At 36.1% G+C, this 22,691-nt stretch overlaps 1 protein-coding gene across 3 annotated transcripts in view; it reads left to right on the top strand.

The window, feature by feature from the left end:
• LOC142225536 (uncharacterized) overlaps nucleotides 1-22,691 on the top strand; it is a 455,965-nt gene that overhangs the window by 132,446 nt on the left and 300,828 nt on the right. For all 3 annotated transcript variants that reach the window (XM_075295326.1, XM_075295327.1, XM_075295325.1), the window contains one exon: nucleotides 17,907-18,053. In XM_075295326.1, the coding sequence (XP_075151441.1) occupies nucleotides 17,958-18,053 (96 nt within the window). In that variant the 5' untranslated portion in view covers nucleotides 17,907-17,957. The remainder of the gene's footprint in view (nucleotides 1-17,906; nucleotides 18,054-22,691) is intronic.

The raw sequence follows: 22,691 nt of genomic DNA, 5'->3' as shown, positions 1-22,691 counted from the left end.
ACATATAAATGTTAAAAAAAAAAATTGACCAAAAAATAAAAAAATCGTAGTTTTGGTTAAATTTTTTTCCATATATAACACTTCATGTTTTTTTATTTTTACTCACATTTTTGTTTTTCTTTTCACTTTCTAGCCCTTTATTTTTAGCCCTTTATTTTCGGCACGCGCAACTTCTATTAATATGTGTAATTCATATATTGGGACTTCAAATAAACGAAATTAATTTAAATCAAATGTTAATTTTGGTTAACTTTCGCTGAATCGGGAAGAAAATAATTTCGTCTCATAGACAAAACTAGATCATCAATGTGACGAACTATGAAAAGAACAACAATTGAATTTGATTGATTTCGTCACGTGGACTACCGAAATACTCCCATGGACGAAACTTTTCATCGCATAGACGAAAACGCATTGATGAAACTCAATCGTCAAGGTGACGAACGCTTTTTCTTTCGGTGTAGTATCAACCAAACCGGTCAAGTATCATCCATATCGATTCACATTTAGATATAGCTACCATATAAATTAAAGCGATTTCCGGAGCCACCGTGGTGCAATGGTTAGCATACCCGCCTTGCATACACAGGGTCGTAGGTTCAATCCCAATATCGACCAAACACCAAAAAGTTTTTCAGCGGTGAATTATCCCACCACACACTCTCAAAAAAAAATCGCTTCTCTAACATATGTTCCAAACATGTTTTGCAGGAAGCACATATATTATTGGATAGTGCCGAAACATTAATATGTTTGTTTTATGTGAAAATATTATATGTTTGGAAGCATTTTGAGCCCAAATATATTATATGCTTGTAAAGAAGATTGTGCTCATTCTCTCACATAATTTTCGCTTCCACGACATTTTTTAGTTCTTGGCACCGTTTTCTGTAATACAAATAATGTTGATGAAATTATACAATTTTATAATTTTTTTAAATTTTACCTTTCGCCTGGACGGAGAATCGAACCGAGGACCATACAGTTTGTAAGGCACACACTATCACTGGGCTACGTAGCTGTTATAGTCACCAGTAGACAATTATCGCTATAAGTTACATTTATATAGCATAGTTTGCAGCGCCCACGAGCCCATGCAAACATAACATTATTTAACAGAAACATACATTTGTTGGCCACGTGGAGCAGTGGTTAGCATGTCTGCCTTGCATGCAAAGGGTCGTGGGTTCAATCCCTGCTCCGACCGAACAGCATTTTTTTTTTTAATTTACACATTTATATTTATACTATATAAAATTTTTATAATGAATCTTCGAAATGTGGGTTATTAAAGATTTACAGTCAGAAACAGTGCTTGATATAAACGAAATGGACAGAGCTTTTGGATAAAATATAATTTTTTTATTGCAAAAATAACAATTTTGTAACAAAAAACTGTTCTTGGTATAACCGTTTGAAATTTTGAAAGGTATTCAAAAATTCTAACAAAAGAAGAACGCGGAGTCGAGTATAAACATACATAAATAATTTTATAATATACACATACATTTATTTAGGCGTGAACAGTTTTTTTACTAGCATTTAACACCATTTTAAATGCATTTAAAACTTATCGTGTTTTGTACTTAATTCCATTTTTACCTTTAAGGTCGGTATTAAGTTGGCATTATCGCTCTAAAATGACATTCACACATATTATTGTTATGGAACATTCATGCCCCAAACATAATATATTCTAACATATTAACATTACGTGTTTGCACTTAAATATATTCTCTTTAAAAATTGTACCCGAAACACATTTTGTTTATATCGGAACATATGAAAAACATATTTTTCTAACGGTGCAGTAATGCTGGTGACATTTCTGAGTATTTCAAAGCTTCTCTAAGTGGTTTTACTGCAATGTGGAATGCCGTTCGGAATCGGCTTTAAAATGGCGGTCCCTTGTCATTGAGCTTAACACAGAGTCGGGCAGCACTGTGGTATCACAATGAACTGAATAGTCTAATGAGCCTGATATATCGGGCTGCCACTATACCTAACCTAACCTAACTCTGTAGGTTTAAAACCACCCAGCAAACATAGCGTCGCCAAAAAAGTAGTGAAAATGTTCTTTTTTGGATCCGGAAGTGGTACAAAATTGACGCAGAAGCGATGAATCTAACATGGGCTTGTCATAGGACGGAAGTCCTCCATTTCAACATCCGTTGCACTGAATTTGTATTACTTCTTTAGGTGTGATCCGAATTCAATGTTTTGGATGTAAATTAAAATATTCTGTGATAGTTTGTCAAATGAATAATTTTTATAATTTTTTATTATTTTTAATGGATTCTAACGCTTGTCGGAAACGTTTGACTTCAAATATTTTCAAAAATTCACAATTTTTTCAGATTGGATTTAGCATTTTTTCGACAAAATTTAAATAATTTGTACCATTTTATAAATTCTTACTATGTTTTTAACCTATTTGAAACAAAAAAGTTAAAATTTCCCATTAAAAGTATGAAAAAACCGGGTTATAAATAATTGAATTAAAAGATCTTCCTGGGTAGTTAAAATAAAGAACATCATTGGGAGTGCATCTTCTGGAAGTTCTTTTAAAGTTGTGCCTTTGGAAGAACTTCCAAATTTTTTTGCTGGGCAAGTATAGCTCCTAATATCTGTTGTTTCTGTCCAGATTGTGATAAAATTGCAATAAACATGCATCCACACCCTCAAAAAAAAAATCGCTTCTGTAACATATACTCCCAAACATATTTTGCTTCAAGCATATAAATTTTTGGGTATTGCCCAAACATTTATATGTTTGATTTCTTCCAATATATAATATGTTTGAAAGCATATTGGTCTAAACAATATAATATGTTTGGATAGTCTAAGTTCCAAACATTTTGTATTTTTCCATCCAAATTCAATAATGTTGTCTTCCAAAAAACTATATGTTATTATGTGAACATATAATATGTTTGGAGGCATTTTGGACCCAAAAATATTATATGCTGAGAAGAATTTTCTCCCAAAGAATATTGTGCTCAAAATTTTTTTTCTGCCTAATTGTATATTGCCTCACATTTTTTTCACTTCCATGAGTGTTTTTAGTTCTTAGCACCTTTTTCTGTAATACAAACATTGTAGAAGAAATTATTAAATTTTATAATTTTTTTTTCAATTTTACCTTTTGCCGGGCGGGGATTCGAACAGCGGACCACACAGTTTGTAAGCCAGCACACTAACCACTGGACTACGTAGCTGTTATGGTCATCAAGAGATAATTAATTATATTATAAATATTATTTTTTTATTGCAAAAATAAAAATTGTGTAACAAATAAAGGTTTTTGTATACAAGTTTAAAATTTTCGAAGAAATTCAAAAACTCTTACAAAAAAAGAACGTGAATTCGAGTATATAAAAATATTTTTCCATCGAATCCTAAGGTTAACTATAACCATTCAAAAGCACATTATATTTAAATTCTAAACAGTAATTTTACAACAGCACATAAATTTATTTTGGTGTTAACAATTGTTTGCTACACGCAGAGAAGGAATATGATCACCTTAAACATGTTTCAAGAGCAAAATGTTATTTTTGTATGGTGACCATGTAACATGTTTGTCACTAAAATGTTATTTTTTCGTCAAATATAACCTGCTTGCCGAAATCAGATACATGATTTCCGAGGAAATAACATGGTTGCGAAAACCATGTTACATGGTCACCACCCAAAAATAACATTTTGCTCTTAAAACATGTTTGAGGTGATCATATTCCTTCTCTGGGTGTAGCATGTAACACCATTAATTTAGAAATACAAATAAATATGAATTTTTATTAACGAATAATTTTGTACTTAATTTAATTCTTAAGGCCGGTATAAATTGGTATTATCGCGTTAAAATGGCCATGTTTACCCTATTCAATTGTTGCTTTGGGTCTTTCCCCACCATGTTATAATACAATTTACCGGAAAAAGTTGTAATGTTATTCTGGTTTTTCCGCTAAAATGAGAAATAATTTTAGCGGCAAAACTCGAACTCAATGCCCGCTTTTATTTTCGAAAAAAAATCCGTCAACTCCTCTTGGACTACTCATTAATAAAGAGGAACTAATCTTTGTTTTTATAGATCTTACTGTTTAATTTTTCACTGTTTCGCCCTGTTTTCATTTTACTTTCACAAATCTAAAAAGAGTGCACTGAAAAAATATTGTCGTGAGGCCAAAGAGTTCATGTCCTTAAAATAATAATACAGCTTTTGCTTAGCTTAGAAGACGCATTTCTCTAATATAAAGTTTTTTCCATGTTCAAAGGTCGATACTTTCAATGAAGTCGTGTTGTCGTTATAATTAAGTGATTTGACTTAAAAATGGGTATCATAACACGAAAGAACAAATTTTGGACTAAGGTCAACTTGACTTTAATAATTCAGAAAAATTCTTTAAAATTAATGAAACTGTCTTTAAATTTGTTGCATCTTGACTACAAGGCAAAAATCATTAAAATAATAGGATATGTTTTTCAATACTTTATTATAAAGACATTTTTACTTGAAACATAACATAATTTCTACTGGAAGTCTTGTTTTTAACGGGCATTTTATAACATATGAAAAAAGCTGAAAAAGCGAAAAATTGAAATGTGCTTCGTAGAGTCAAGTACACAAAACCCCATTTAAAAGAGAATTGTGTCTTAAAAGCATCCTTACTTGTACTCTCCGCTTCTTTGGTTCGGAAACAATACCAAAATTGCTAAAGTGGAGACACAATCTTTGGAACCGGACATGCTTTTTGTTCAGTGTATAGTGCCCTTTCGTTAGTTTTTATGAAGATCCCTTTAATTACCTTTGTTTGAATATTTTGACTTACTCGTCCTACGTTCCGATTGGTTTTGACGAAACAAAAAAAATTGTGCCCGTAATGCGAAAATGATAAACAAAACTCATGCTCCTTTTTTCAAATATATTTTATCTTGGTTCCGAATGAATTTTCTCTCCGAATACTCATTTTAATATTTTACTTAAGCATATAAAATTTTTGGCGAAGTCTTATATCACAACATATATATGTTTACTCATAATATGTAAATTTATACTTGTTTATATTCACACGTAGTATTTTTCCTATATTTAATGAAATTTTCTTTGTGTATATATATTTGTAATGCGCCAATTGGTTACTTTCATTATTTTACTTCCAGCATACACTTTGTCTCTCTTTGTAAACACATATATGTTTATGGCCTATTTCTAAATTAATATATGTTTGAATCCAAGCATATTATATTAACAAACATTTTATGTCCCAAACATAATATGTTCTAACATATTAACATATATGTCCCAAACATATTATGCTAGTTTATGAACATTATATGTTTGCACTCAAAAATATTGTGTTTAAAAGTTTGAGTTCCAAACATATAATGTTTATACCCAAACATATGAAAAACAGTCTTTTTCGTCCGTGCAGAAAAAAGTGACCCCTTCTTTAAGTAAAAATGAACTAATTGTGAAGAAACTTGAACTTCGTATAGCGCCAAAGACATTTTTATTTTTTTGAACGATGTGATTTTCGTTGAAATTAGGTAGAATGCATTCCATATATTAGTTAACATTTTCGTATATTTATGTACCACTATACTACAGAATGAAAAAATTTAACTGAATTGAATTCATATATGGAATGCTTTTATGGAACTTTTTTCATTCATTGGGACAAATCTTACATATTTGTGGTAAACCTTTTTACTTCAAACTTAGAACTGCTTACCTTCGTTTTTAAATACAATTTTATTTATTTATATAGACAATTTTTTCTTCAATAAAATACACGGTTTATTAATATATTAAATATATTTATTAAGAATCAACAGCATCGACTGGCCTTGAAATATTAGTTTATTATTCCACTATTTCCAATTTCCATGTAATGTCACCAACTGTAAAACGCATTTTTCCTTCTTCTTGTACCTTTCACTTTTAATAAGTTGCTGCGTAACGAGTTTGTCCTCCTTTTACAACTTCAATACCTACAAATAAAAAAATCATAAACCAATTTTTTTACAAAAGGTTGGCGTCACTAAATGTTACCTGTTAATTGAAGATTCCAAAATGAAGACGAATGAGGGGGTTGTTATTCTGTTTTCTTTCTTTATACACCATCACGAATATAGTTTTTTCTCACTAATTTAAAATAACAAATATTTTATTTATTATATTATTTTACTATATTACTTTTTAACAAATATTTTATTTATTATATTATTTTACTATATTATTTTTTAACAATCCCTCCGTATACCATAACAACGCGATTCCAACTAAAACAAGTATATACGGCCATAAGTTCGGCCAGGCCGAATCTTATGTACCCTCCACCATGGATTGCGTAGAAACTTCTACGAAAGACTGTCATCCACAAATTTCAACTCACTCGGATGAAATTTGCTCCTCCAAGAGGCTCCAAAACCAAATCCCGGGATCGGTTTATATGGGGGCTATAAATGATTATGGACTGATATGGACCACCTTTGGCATGGTTGTTAAATATCATATACTACCACCACGTACCAAATTCCAACCAGATCGGAATAAGTTTGCTTCTCCAAAAGGCACCGGAGGTCAAATCTGGCGATCGGTTTATATGGGAGCTCTATATAATTATGGGCTGATAGGAACCAATTCCTGCATGGTTGTTGGATACCATATACTAACATCACGTACCAAATTTCAACCGAATGGGAAGAATTTTGCTCTTCCAAGGTGCTCCGGCGGTCAAATCTGGGGATCGGTTTATATGGGGCCTATATATAATTATGGACCGATATCGACCAATTTTTGCATGGTCATTAGAGACCTTATACTAACATCATGTACCAAATTTCAGCCGGATCGTATGAAATTTGTTTCTCTTAGAGGCTCTGCAAGCCAAATCGGGGGATCGGTTTATATGGGGGCTATACCTAAAAATCGACCGATGTAGACCAATATTTGCATGGTTGTTAGAGACCACATACTAACACCATGTACCAAATTTCAGCCGGATCGGATGAAACTTGCTTCTCTTATATGGTGGATATCCGTAAAAGTGGACCGATATGGCCCATTTGCAATACCATCCGACCTACATCAATAACAACTACTTGTGCCAAGTTTCAAGTCGATAGCTTGTTTCGTTCGGAAGTTAGCGTGATTTCAACAGACGGACGGACGGACGGACATGCTCAGATCGACTCAGAATTTCACCACGATCCAGAATATATATACTTTATGGGGTCTTAGATCAACTGCTTTAAGTTTAGGTTTTTTTACTGAAGCAAGTAAATTTTATTATTTTAAATAAAAATGTAACTTAATGGAAATAAATTGGCTAAACTAAATTGATGAACATGTTTTCTTTAGTTCCGAAGGCACTTTTTTCTTGGTGTGTACTCCTTAATTTTCATAAATAAGAAAATCCGGTTCATCTCCCAAACTTATACCAATCATACCCCCCAAATGTTCATGTTTACTAATTCACTGGGGGTGGTTTACGGTATGATATAGTCGGCCCAGCCCAACTTTTTCCTATAATCACTTGTTTAATAATGGACTCAATATTAGTGGAATACTAACTCTTTACACAGACGAAAAATACTGTTTTTCATATGTTTGGTTGTAAAAATTACACTCAAATATTTGAACACAATATTCTTAAGTGCAGGCATATAATGTTCAAAAACTAGTATAACATGTTTGAACATATTATGTGTGGGACATAAAATATATTTAGGTTAGGTTAGGTTAGGTTATGTGGCAGCCCGATGTATCAGGCTCACTTAGACTATTCAGTCCATTGTGATACCACAGTGGTGAACTTCTCTCTTATATATTTACAAACATTGAATGTCCCAAACGATGCAAACATATATTAATTTAGAAATATCCTATAAACAGCCAGAATTTCAGCCAGATTTGCTTTGAGTTTTGCAAGGAGTGCAAATAATGGTGTCGTAAAGTGTGCCGAGTTTTGTTGAAATCGGTTCAGATATAGATTTAGCTCCCATATATATCCACCGATATTCACTCATATGACCTCAGAGGTCAAAGTTGTTATATGTTTTTCTGATTTCGGCAAAATGGCCAAAATGCCAACATTTTCCTTGTAAAATCACCACTGTTAAGTGAAAAAAATTTTCTTAAATTTTCCTATACTTCTAATACATAACTATCGATAAATCATAAATAAACTTTTGCGAATTTGCCAAAAAATTGCTTCAGATTTAAATCTAAAAAAAAAGAGCTTCCAAAAAACTAGTTTGGATACCCAATTTGTTATCCGGAAGTAGTGCAAACTTGGATCTTCTCCAATGAATTTTACTTGGGCTTGTCATAGGACGGAAGTACTCCATATTTGGATCATTTGCATTGCTTTAAAAGTTGTGCCTTGGAAGTTCATTTGGATGAAGAAATTTAAAAAAAATATTTTTTTGTTTGTCAATTTCGCTTTTTTATTTTTATCAGCATTTTTGGTTACACTTTTATTTTCTTATTATCTAATTTTTACAAATTGAAAAACCATAGGTTAGGTTAGGTTAAAGTGGCAGCCCGATTAAGATTCAGGCTCACTTAGACTATTCAGTCCATTGTGATACCACACTAACTAAAAGTACCTATTACATATGGGCACTTCTATTTTTAACCGTTGAACCTTCTCGATTATTTTCTTCTGTTGAACCAACCAGATTGTTCCAAAAACATTAGCAGACTGCTTAAGTTAACGTTTTCCAGATCCGCCAGTAATCTGAAGCTATATGCCCCTAAAATTTGCTTACGCCTTACACAAAATGCAGGACACTCACACAAGAGGTGTTTTATTGATTCCTTTTCCTCCGCATCATGACAGCTCATACAATAGTCATTATACTTCGCACCAATAGTTTTTGCAAAATCGCCTATCAGGCAGCGACCCGTAATAGCAGATATCAGGAGTGATATCTGGTGTCTTGAGAACACTAGCATATCTAGTGTGCGGTTTAAGTTTAAATGGGGCCATATTTGCTTGGTGTCGTTACAACCCTTACAATTCTCCCATCGAACATTTGCCATCATGACTGCCTTCTCACGCAGTAAGAGCTTGCAGGTAGCCAGAGGCATACCAACAGATTCTAGTTCCCCTGGAATATGTAAGGTAGTTCCTAGCCTTATTTTGCACACTCCCAAAAGGAAATTTCAATACCCCCTAAGGAAATGGGTCTAACCGTGGGAGTTTTGCGAGATCTGCAGTACATGACTAGTTCTGTCTTTGCACGATTTACCCCAAGACCATTATCTTTCGCCCATATCTCAGTCATCCGGAGGGCTCTCTGTATAATATCTCTAACTGTTGATGGGAATTTTCCCCTGACTTGTATCCTTTCTTCTTCTAGGGAAACCAGAAGGTCGTTTATAGCAACATTCCAAAGAAGATGTGATAGAACTCCTCCTTGAAGAGTGTCTCTGTTCACATACCTTTGTATGTTTGCTTGTCCTAGTGTGGCTGAAATGCGTCTCTTCCTTAGAAGTTCGTCTAACAGCCTAAGTATACCTGGATCAACATTCAGAGTTGTCAGTCCATTTAATATCGAGCTCGGATGGACGTTTTTGAACGCCCCTTCGATGTCTAGAAACGCCATGATTTTGTATTCTTTGACAGATAGTGAGCTTTCAATAAAGCTGAATAGTTCATGTAATGCGGTCTCAGTAGACCTGCCCTTCGAGTATGCATATTGTCGTTTCGAGAGCAAACTTGAATCGACGCTAGTTCTAAGATAAATATCTATCATCCTCTCCAGAATCTTAAGTAGGAATGATGATAAGCTGATTGGTCGGAAATCCTTCGCATTCGAGTGAGATGCTTTTCCCGCTTTAGGTATGAAAACGACTTTTGATTCCCTCCACTTTCGTGGAATATATGCTAAGTTGATACATCCTATATATATCGCCGACAACCAGGGGATAATTCTGTCAGCCACAGCTTGTAACTCCGCCGGAGTAATTCCATCAGGTCCGGGGGATTTGAATGGTCCAAAGCTATTTAACGCCCATTTTATTCTAGATTCTGATACAATTTCCTCGATAGGAAACGACCGCTGAGCCACTGTTGCACCGCCAGTGCATGGTTCAACCGTCTGATTTCCGGGAAAATGTGTGTCCAATAGTACCTCCAGGGTCTTCTCACTGGACGTTGTCCAATTGCCCTCCGATGTTTTAATGAAACCTGGAGCGGAGTTGGTGGATGCTAGAACCTTCCGTAGTCTGGAAGCCTCGGACGTATTCTCAATGCTGCTGCAGTAATCATTCCAAGAGTTATGCTGAGCCATTCTCAGTTCTCGCTTGTATCCTCTCAGATTCTTCTTGTAAGCGTCCCAGTCCACAGGAGCTCTGGTGGACTTTGCTTTGTTAAAGAGCTTCCTGCACGATTTCCTAACATTTGGCGGAAATATGGTCTTGGTGGTATGAATATCAAATTTGAAACTGATGTAGTGATGATCTGAGAAGCTGTGTTCAGTTAAAACCTCTTGCCTGTTTTTAGTGACAAAGGTTGGGGCATCTCCCTTGTTGCAAACTGCCAGATTAGTACGCAAAATAAACTCTATTAGCGACTCTCCTAACATTAGTATCACCCCCTTGCATTAGTATCACTACTTCCCCATATAATATGATGCGCATTCGCATCGCATCCCATAATGAGTTTCGTCTTTGTTTTCAGTGACTCCTCAACTAAGATCTTAACGGCACATGGAGGCATCTCCCTGTCATGTCCCATATAGACCGAAGATACCCAATATTTGCATTTGGCCATTTCTAAACTGGCAACGACAGTGTCTGCATTGCACATTGAAGGAAGCAGAAACAAGTTAAGCTCGTTTTTAGCAATTATACAGGCTCGAATTACATCATTACCAGTATACTGCAATAGTTTGAACCCCGGAGTACTTAATTCACATATTTTGTTTCTATAAACATATGGTTCTTCAATAAGAACTATGTCTATGTCGCCTTTCATCAGGAGAACTTTTAAGGCAGCACATGCAGCCTTACAATGATGAAGATTTATCTGGAGGATCCGTAGGACCATCGAGATTTTCAACAACCGTCACAGCAGCCGCTTCAATCGAGTCATCAAGAATATCCTCTTCAGAGATCTCGGTGACTCTCGCAATAACCAAAGGTTCAACTTTGGTGAGATCTGAGGCAGTAGAAGCCTCCTCACGCATACGGTATCTATCCATGTCTTCAACTTTGGTATCTCCCTCGACTTCGCAAGAGGATCCGCTTACTTCTGATTCAGACAGAGGCTTGTCCATTTCTGAATCCTTTAGCTGATCGTTTTTATACACCTTCATTTGGATATAATGAAAGCCATAACATACACGGCCCTGGTACTTTGCTAGATGTGGCAAAGACTGAGTGTTCAATATAAACACTGCATGCCGTCTTGGTCCATCCACTTCATCTAAACGGCCAACCTTCCAATCAGCTGTTGGAAGATCTGGATTGCATCGTTCCAGTCTATTTAAAATAGATTCAGGGTCAGGAGGGTTTGCAGGTATCCACGCATGTGCTCTAGGTCTAGCCGGTATGTCTTTCTTCTCGACTAACTCTAGAGTAGCTCCTTCCCAAACTTCACCAATTAGTATCAGAGCAGCTTTAAAACATTCTATAGGCATCTGGTCCTCAAATGCGACTAGCTTAAATTGTCCTTGATACCAACCAGCCTCTTGGTGTCGAGGATCTGGGCTGGGAAACTTTTCCAGCACCTGTGAGTAGACGCCAGACAAAGCATTCTCAATTTCCCCCCATTTTTGCTTTGGAATCATACCGTCCAATGCTCCTTTATTTATGATAGCCATCACAAGGCTGTCTTTAGCAACTGAGGCAAACGATCGTTGATCCCTTTTGGAGGATGGCAGCTCATCCGGTGATCGTTCCCTTTTCCAGCCTCAAGAATTCCTTGAGCCCGTTTTAAGGAATCGCTTTGTTTAGCCGACAACGTGCTTGGGTCGACTGATCCTAATTTCCTTAGGATAAACAAAGCATTTCTGCGTTCCTTGAATCTCTTTCGTGAGGGATTACCTCCCTTTGATGCCGCTACCTTGGAAAAGGTTCGACTTGTCAAATTGTCGCCACCAGTCGACCCGTCTACAGGTCGACTAATTGGGCCTAACTCTTGGTCATTGCCCAAATTTATAACTCCAGTAGATACCCGTCCACTGGGCCCTGAAGTTAGCAACCCAGTGGATGTCTTTGAATTTCTCTGCATGGTGGCCTAATATCCCATCACACTTGAAATTCGTAGTAGGTACTTATTACGATGATTTTATCCGCTATTAAAAAACGCGTCCGTTCCGTTCGAGGTTGAAAAACCATAACAGAACGCCTTTGCAAACTCAGCCACAAACGCCATGGAACACGATGCATCAAAATGTCTATTCAAATTTTTGTGACATGAACCTAATATGACTCCAAGACATGACATTCTAACTACTTCCTGGGACGTTCTTTATTATTATAAATGAAAAAATAAAGAACGCTGGGTCATATATCACCAGCGGAAATTTTTTTATTAAATATTTTTCTAAAAAAATATTTTTTTTTATATTATCCATCGTTATTTTGTTTGTTTTGTGTTGGCATATATGTATGCATATAGTTTTTCCATTAAAAATCAACAAAAAAATTATCCTAACTTGAAAAACCTTCTCAAATGAACTTCCATGGAAGTGAAAAAGTCAACCGGATTTTTTAAATTTTTTATTGATTTTCTATTCTTTTTGCGAAATTTAATTGTCCAAAAATTAAGTGTTTGTTGACGTGTCCAAAAGGACTGCATAGGAAGTGGAAAAAACTTGATGGGGGATTCCAGGATGCGATTTAAAAGAAATTTTTGTGGAGTTGTCCAAAAGGATTTCATCGGAAGTGCAAGGAACTTGATGGGGGATTTCGGGATGCGCTTTAAAAGAAATGTTTGTGGAACAACCTCCATTTTTTTTGCTTGGATGTTTCTCATATTTTTATACCCTCCACCATAGGATGGGGGTATATTAACTTTGTCATTCCGTTTGTAAAACATCGAAATATTGCTCTAAGACCCCATAAAGTATATATATTCTGTCCATAATTATAAGTAGCCCCCATATAAACCGATCCCCAGATCTGAACTCCGGAGCCTCTTAGAGGATCAAAATTCATCCGATCCGGTTGAAATTTGGTACGTGGTGTAAGTATATGGTCTCTAAGAACCATTCAAAAATTGGTCCATATCAGTCCATAATTATATATAGCCCCTATATAAACCGATCCCCAGATTTGAACTCCGGAGCCACTTGGACGAGCAAAATTCATCCGATCCGGTTGAAATTTTGCAACGTGGTTTTAATATATGGCCGCTAATAACCATGCCAAAATTGGTCCATATCGGTCTATAGTTATATATAGCCGATCCCTAATCACACAAAAATTTGTCCATATCGGTTCATAATCATGCTTGCCACACGGGCAAAAATAATCTAGCAAATTTGTCGAAATTGTCGAAAGTTTTAAGATACCTTGTCATCGGCAAAAGTTACCGCAACCCAAGTAATTCGATTGTGGATGAAAATCTTCAGTAGAAGTTTCTACGCAATCCATGGTGGAGGGTACATAAGATTCGGCCTGGCCGAACTTACGGGCGTATATACTTGTTTTTTACTAACTTTTAAGTCTATAGATTTTATAGAAGTCTAACAAATTTTGTCCCGATCGAGACAGATTTAAGTGTATATACTTAGGACAAACACCTTTACATAAGCAACCAACACATTTGACGGATTCGATATGGTATCGAAATTGTGGATCTTCAGAGTGGTGCAGAGTATAATATAGTCGGCCCATCCCGACTTTTGACTTTCCTTGCTTGTTTTATTTTAATGTTATTTTTACACCCAGACAAAGGGTTATGTGAAATTCGATCACGACAATAAAAAGATAGTTGAGGCCCATTACATGCAGTTGTATGAACATAAGTCAGTTATTTCTTTTATTTAGTAGTTGGTGTAACTAATAAAATATCAATACAGTCAAATGATAGTACCCACGACCAAATATTGGTTGTTAGAAATCTATTAATTAAAATCAACTTTCATTCTGTTTCGTACTGTTGTATTATCAGATTTATTTTTTCGAAGTGTCTCGAGAACCTACACACAAAAAAATTTCACGAAAATTTTTCCAATTAAAATTTTAATTGAGTTTTAAAAAATATTCAATTAAAAATTTAATTGATCCAACAATTTTTTTAATTGAGACAAAAATCAATATCAAAAATAATTGTATCAATTAATTTTTTAATTGGATCAATTAACTTTTTAATTGACCTTCAATTAATTTTTTAATTGATACTATCATTTCTGTGATTGAAGACATTTCAATTAAAAATTAATTGGATCAATTAATTTCGTGATTGAATCAGAAAAAAATTTTTGTGTGTACAGATATTTTGTACAATAATTAAATTTGGTGCATGTTGCTGCAACATATATGTCTTTGGAAAAAGTGGCATGTCTAGAAAATTTATTGAAGACAAGGAAAGCACTGTGGGCGAAATGGACGATCTAGCGTCGTTTAATTCAATTTTCAAAGTGTTTAATTGCGCCAAAATTGTGTGTCTATCGATTACTACTATCCCACTGAACTAATATATAGATTCTATTCTGATTGATATGGTCTAGTTGAACAGCTGTGATCTGTCAAACACAACATATGTTTCAGTCAATGCATCTCTAAGCTTCAACACGTGTTTTCTTTGCATTGCCAAATTTTCTCCAAAGTTGCATTTGTCTCAATTAAGTGAAAGAAAAGTTGATTTATTTATTGTTAGAGGTATGTATTAACTAAAAAAAAATTGTTTGTGACCTGTGCTTAAGTGTTGTAGAAAAAAATATAGCTCAATATAACTCATCTGCTTCAAAAAATCCAAAGTAAGACTTTCGTATTATTATTGCATTTTTTAGGAACAATGTCGGTGCTCAGACGAGAAGTTTATTTACTATGGCGCAACGAGCCTGTGCCTACTAAAAAATTTTCTGTCGTTGAAAGTCATTTATTTAATAATATTATTAATATCAACATGTACTATGATAATGAAGTTCTTCTAATAAACAAAAAAATTAGAAATTTTGTAGCAAAATTGGCTGAGAAATGGAAAATCAACCATAGAAGCAGCCACAAATTTGAAGAAAACAACAAGGAGTGGTTAGGCGGACAACTTTTATTAGTTAATCCACTGACTAATCGTGGAAGACCTGAAAATAAGTTTGACGAATGTTCCAACAAAACGAAACTAAGTTAAGTTTCCCAAATTGTTAAGGAAACATCTCACAGTGAGCTCGTAGTAGCTACACGAGCAGTTTGTACAAAGCTGGAAAACGAAGTGCGTCGGAACTTGTTTCAATGGCTAATTACGAAGGTACTGCGAATGAAATCATTTTTGGGATCAAGTTTAAGCTTTCCGATTCCATATACACCAGACGATGCTCTGGCATTATTTTTAGATGGTAATTATACCAAGCATTCATACAAGTTGATGCAAGCTGGTGCAAAAAGTCGGAATGCCAACATATATCCAACGTACGACACTTTACGTATTGCAAAAACAAAATGTTATCCAAATGGAGTCCAATTTACGAACTATTCAGCACAAGTGCCCTTACAGGATATGGTGGATCATATTGTTACGCCCCTCGAAGAAGCTCATTCTTCTATATCTGAATTTAATGTTGCTGAACGGAGTGAGCAGAATCTCACTGCTATTTATAAGTGGAGTTGCGATGGCAGTAGCGGCCATTCGACCTATCGACAAGATGTAGAATGCAATAACAAAAATCTTAGCGATCAATACTTGTTTGCAGTTTGCATAGTCCCATTACAAGTGCAAAAGGGATCCGTGACAATTTGGGAAAATCCGCAACCTTCCTCACCTCGATTCTGCAGACCCTTAAAAATACTTTGTTCCAAGGAATCTGCAGAGTTGATTAGATCAGAAGTTGCTAGTTTTAATGAAGAAATATCAAAAATTATGCCAACAAGCATTGGTAATATAAAGATGCACCATCAATTTCATTTAACGATGATAGATGGGAAAGCTTTTAGTGCTCTGGCTGAATCATCTTCCCAAGTGTGTGGAATTTGCAATGCCTCCCCAAAGTTAATGAATGACATTGATGCTGTTAGATCTTTAAAACCCAAGGCTCATTTATACGAATTGGGACTCTCAACACTTCACGCATGGATTCGGTGCTTTGAATGTATACTACATATATCTTATAGACTACACATTAAAAAATGGCAAGTTCGCGATGCCGATAAACAAGCTGTAAAAGAAAGGAAATTGCATGTTCAAGAAGGCTTAAAAAGAAAAATGTCCTTGCTTGCTGATATCCCAATGGCTGGATGCGGCAACACCAATAACGGCAATACAGCCAGGCGATTTTTCAGAGCACCAAAATTAGCATCCGAAATAACTGGAGTTAATGAGGAGCTAATTTACAGATTCAGTGTCATTTTACGGTCGATTTCTTGCGGGCTGAAAATCGATATTGAATCTTTTAGGCAATATGCTTTACAGACCGCAGAACTTTTTATCACCCAGTATCCTTGGTTTTATATGCCGAGTTCCATACATAAAATCTTAATACTCGGAGCCGATATTATTAAAGTATCACCACTTCCAATAGGAAAGATGTCGGAAGAAGCGTTAGAAGCCCGGAACAAAGATTACCGCAATTTCCGTGAGCACCATACGCGCAAGACATCCCGATTAAATACAATGGAAGACTTAATGCATGTGCTTTTGTGTTCATCAGATCCTTTGATTTCAAATTTACGCAAACCACAAGGCAACCAAAAAAAGAAAGATGTCGATAATGATATTTTACAACTTTTGTCAGAACATTGTGTACCTTGCACCTTAGATTCATCCAGTAGTTCCGAATCGGAATAAGAAACTATTATTACTATTATAACCAGTATTTTTGTTTTTTGCTTTTGTGCTTTATAATTAAATTTTTGTTATGAAAACAAGTGAAATGTATGAAGACTGAATAAAGCCAAAAATATTATTAAAAAAATAATAATAATAAATAAATAAATGTTTAAAAAAATGTTTTTTTATTAATGTTTAATATATTCTTAGCCCAAAAGAATGAGAAACATTAAATATACTAACCTTATCATGTTTTCCTGAATGAAATAAACAATGTCTAAAAAATGAAAAAAATTGCAACTTTCAAAAAAAAAAAAAAAATATATATATATATATATATATATATATATATATATATATATATATATATATATATATATATATGTATATATATATATATATATATATATATATATATATATATATATATATATATATATATATATATATATATATATATATATATATATATATATATATATATATATATATATATATATATATATATATATATATATATATATATATATATATATATATATATATATATATACATTTAAAAAAATTTTTTTGTTTAACTTTGTAGCTTAATCTATTTTCAACTAAAAAAATAAAAATCCCTATGCGCTATTAATTAAACGCCGCTAGATGAGCCATTTCGTCCACTGTGGAAAGTTCCAAATAGTTTATTGATTGAGTATGTTAGGCAATTATGGAAAATCAATATTATGTGTTTGATAAACCTTTTAACTCAATATTTGGATTGCAAAATTATATCTTCACAAAGTGAAGTCGTGTTAGTGGGTAAACAAATACCTTATTGCGATGTAGTTCGGTGTTCAGTCGTCAGACTCAAGTCCGACCATAACCTAACATAACCTAACTGTACAACCTTATATTACTTATAATTTAGAGCGTATACAATATTATAATTAATAGTGCTTCAATTTTTATTTTCAGTCCTTAAATGTTGCCGGCGGCTCTCCTTACCATGTTTATCCCAGCAACAACATGCCCGCCATACGGGCTTTTCAAACACCAAACACAAGTCTTCATCATATGTCTACCAGTCCTTTGTTGACATCTTCCAGGTCTCATTTAATTAATGTGAGTATCTGAGATATTCTACTTTATAATATTTATGAGGATATAATACCATATCTCGATCGACTCAGTAGCATCTTCGTAATCGATATAGCCCGGACTGTCCGTCTACTTATTATTGTCAATACACCCTCAAGAAATCGCTTCTGTAATATATACCCCGAAAACATATTTTGCTTCAAGCATATATATTGTTACGATATTATATTTAGGCGTTTTTAATTACCCGACAATTAAAACACAGTTCTTTTAAATAACGACAATCTACAATTTATTTACTATGACTTCACACTTTACAATTCGTTCACACTGAAGTTATTCGTTTGACGCTTTAATTAAGACTGACTCGTTAGCAGCATGCGAGCGCTTTTATATATGACAGTGTGGCAATACGAGAACATTCTGGTAGCACTACAATATTCTGGCAACGCCAGAACATTCTTAGACAATGCTAGAAGGACCTACGACCATTAAGTTATTCGTCTGGTGGCTGCCAAACACATACACACTCACATAGATATATGCTCGCTTTACTACAACAACAATGACAATAGACAATGAGATGAAATGAGAATGCAGAATAACAAAGCAAAGGGGTTGCTATTCTATGAGAGAGTAAGAACTAACATTTCGGTAAGCAAACAAAAGAACATAAAAGAAATTCAGGAAAATACTAGAAAATGAATAGATGATTCCAACAAGTGATAGCAAAATTTTATCGTTACAATTTGAAATTTTAAATTAACGGAAACTAATTTAAATAAACTTATATCTATAATTATCAAATTCGTAACACTGCCTCCCGCTCAAGCCTGTTCGTCCCGAACAGGCACAGAACCTGTTCCGTAAGGAGCCAATCGTTCCAGATGTACAACTTTCATCTTTGATCTAGGGCTGTCGTCCTTCTGAATCCGGTATACAACATCATTGATCTTCTTGATGACTTTGTATGGGCCTTCCCACTGTGTTTGCAGTTTAGGACACAATCCTTTCTTTCGTTGCGGGTTAAATAGCAGAACCAATTCTTCTTCTTGGAAGCCCTCAGTATTTACAGCACGATCGTATCTCGCCTTCATTCTGTTGCTGACCATTTTTATTTTGTTGCGCACTGATTCGTGAACTTCGCCGAAAGTGTTTGGGTTGTCGTTTCTGTTTTCTTCCATGGCGAGCTCATTAGGTTTAGCGCCGAATATCAGATCTCCAGGCAACTTCAACTCAGTTCCGAATAGAACATTGGCCGGTGTTCGATAGGTGGAATCATGAATGGCAGATCTATACGACAGCAAAAACTTTGGTATATGCTCGTCCCAGTCCCTCTGGCCGTTGTCCACCACTTTTCGAAGATGTTCCTCCAGAGTGCGATTAAACCTTTCTACCATGCCGTCGGATTGTGGATGTAATGGTGTAGTCCTCGTTTTCTTGATACCAAAGGATTCACACATCTCTTTGAATATGGCCGATTCAAAATTTCTTCCCTGGTCTGAGTGAATCTCGGACGGCACACCGTAGCGACATATCCAGTTTTTGTTGACAACATCCACAATCGTTTTTGCCTCTTGGTTTGGAATTGCATACACCTCCGGCCATTTGCTGAAGTAATCCATGACCACAAGGACATAACGGTTTCCAGAATCACTTACTGGGAAAGGGCCTGCCACGTCCATTGCTATTCTTTCAAACGGGGCTCCTGGTCTATATTCTTGCATAGGACCTCGACTTTTCCTTGTTGGACTTTTCGCCTTCATGCACTTCTCGCAATTGGCTACCCATTCAGCAATTGATTTCTGGCATCCAACCCAGTAGAATCGTTGCTTCACTTTATCGGCGGTTTTGGTTATTCCCAGATGACCTCCACTGGGACCATTATGGAACTCCGCCAAAACGTCTCTTATTTTGGAATCTGGAACGATGATCAAATTTCGGCTGCTCTTGCCATCTTCGCTTTCCCATTTACGTTGCAGGGATCCATTGACTAGAACTAAACTATCCCATTGAGCCCAGTATGATTTCATAAGTGGACTTTCGGCTGCGATGTCTTTCTTGCTGGGCTTCTTGTTCTCTTGCTTTGCCGAAATAATTTTGTTCAAAATGGGATCTTTACGCTGTTCTGTTGGCCAGTCCACTCCAGATTCGATGTGTAACAGCCGAATATCAACAATCTCCTCCTTATGTTCAGCTTTCGAGCAGTGCTTGCATTCTATACTGCAAGGTCGACGTGACAAAGCGTCAGCGTTACCGTGTTTTCCACCTTTTCTATGCTCGATACTGAAATCATAGCTTTGGAGCCTCTCGATCCAACGTGCCAGTTGAACTTCCGGATTCTTGAATTGGAGCAACCATCGTAGAGCTGAGTGATCAGTCCTGAGCAAGAAGTGTTGTCCATACAAATATTTATGATAATGTTTTACACCCTCTATGACGGCTAGCAGCTCTCGTCGCGTTACACAGTAGTTCTTTTCGGGCTTGGACAACGTTCGGCTGAAATATCCGATGACCTTCTCCTTGCCGTCTATCTGTTGGGATAGCACACCTCCAATACCATGCGCGCTAGCATCTGTATCCAAAACAAATTTTTCGCCCGGAATAGGATACGCTAGAACAGGAGCTGAACATAAAAGTTCTTTTAAATGTTGGAATGAATCCTCCTGTTCGTCGCTCCACTGGAACTTCTGACCTTTTTGCGTCAATTTATGGAGACTAGCGGCGATGCTTGCGAAGTTTGGGACGAATCGTCGGTAATATGTACATAACCCAAGGAAACTTCTTAATTCGTGGAGATTTCGGGGTCGTGGCCAATCTCTGACAGCTTGGATTTTGTCTTCATCGGTTGATATGCCCTCTGCAGTCACATGATGACCCAGGTATTTAACTTCCCGCTGGAAAAGGTAGCATTTCTTTGCGTTAAGGCGTAGACCAGCGGCTGACAATTGCTGGATAACGTCCTTCAAGTTCTTAAGGTGCTCGTCAAATGTTTTGCCCATCACTATGATGTCATCCAAGTATATCAAGCACGATTTCCAGTGCAACCCCTTTATTACTCGCTCCATCAATCTTTCGAAGGTAGCCGGAGCGTTGCAGAGCCCGAACGGCATTACATTGAATTGCCAGAGACCACCATTAACGCCAAAAGCCGTCTTTTCCTTGTCTTTCTCGGCGATCTCTACTTGCCAATATCCACTCTGCAAATCGAGCGTAGAAAACCATGTTGTTCCGGCTAGTGTGTCCAACGTGTCATCAATGCGTGGAAGCGGATAACTGTCCTTTTTGGTGACATCATTCAGTTTTCTGTAGTCCACGCAGAATCGGGTACTTCCATCTTTCTTTTTGACCAGCACAACTGGGGAACACCAAGGACTTGATGATGGCTCGATCACTCCACTCTCCGCCATTTCCTTTATGAGCTTTTGAACTTCGTCTCTTTTTGCCAGGGGAACACTTCGTGGTGCCTGTTTTATGGGCCTTTCTTCTGCGGTTTTAATTTCATGTTTCACTACAGATGTTCTTCCTTGATTTCCCTTTTCAGAAGCAAAAGCAGAGGCGTTTTTCCACAACAATTGCTTGGCTTTATTTCTCTCTGACGGCGATAGATGACGTGTCCAAGCCTCGACATACGCTTCTAGATGTTTTCTCACTGCTCCATGTGTCTTTGATGAGTTGCCTTCCAAATTGACTATTGCCTCGGCTGGTGTACATTTGCCAATGTCAGAAAATTTTACAATTTGCTCGTGATTGTCAGACAAGTTCAAGACACGAACTGGTATTAGTCTCTCTTCGTTCGTTGTTACCAGGGCATTTGCTATCAAGATGTTGTTGCTTTTGTTTTCTGCTGGTTCAACAACCCACAATTGGCCGACTTCACAATCTCCATTCATAGAAACCCATATAATTGCTTCGGCATTCGGTGGTATAGACTCTGACTGGCTCGTTGTCAAACGTCTGACAGTTGTATTTTCGTCGTATCCCACGTTTACCGTTATTTCGGCATCGCACCATGTCATTACACGACGCTTCATATCCAGATTGAGACCAAAAGCAATCATGAAATCCACTCCAATTATAACTTCGTCTACTATATCGGCCACAATGAAATCATAAGTAACGGATTTGTTAGCAATAGTTAATTTTACGGCGATCTTTCCATATTCGGTTGCGGGTTCCCCTTTAGCCGTGCGTAGCTTGACTCCAATCAGTGGTGTAACTTTTCCTTTTACTAAATCAGATCTAATGATAGACTTTGATGCACCAGTATCCAACGTCAAAGTACGCTTGTCGCCATTAATAACACCCGCAATAGTTAAATTGTTATTTTTCTGTTGAACTATTGCTATGGAGATGGTGGGGCCATCGTCTGTGGGAGCCAGCTCTTGCCCCGCTGAACTAGCTCGATTTAGTTTAAAGGTGACTCACTTGACTGTGGGGTCACCTTCTTATGGCTATTGTTTAATGGAGATGGTGATGTGGATCTTGACCGTTTGCGTCGTGCTTTGCATTCTCGAGCTAGATGTCCCGGCTTATCACAGTTATAGCATTTGATTCGGGATTTAGTTGCATCCTGTTTCAATTATTGCATTACCTGCTTCATTGCCTCTTTCATCGAGTCAATGATAGATTTCGATTCTTCACACTCGGTCTCTACTCTGT

The sequence above is a fragment of the Haematobia irritans genome, chromosome 2 (assembly GCF_050003625.1).
Source record: "Haematobia irritans isolate KBUSLIRL chromosome 2, ASM5000362v1, whole genome shotgun sequence".
NCBI lineage: Eukaryota > Metazoa > Arthropoda > Insecta > Diptera > Muscidae > Haematobia > Haematobia irritans.
The sequence above is the reverse complement of the archived record's forward strand: the minus strand, read 5'-3'. Positions and strand labels throughout refer to the sequence as shown.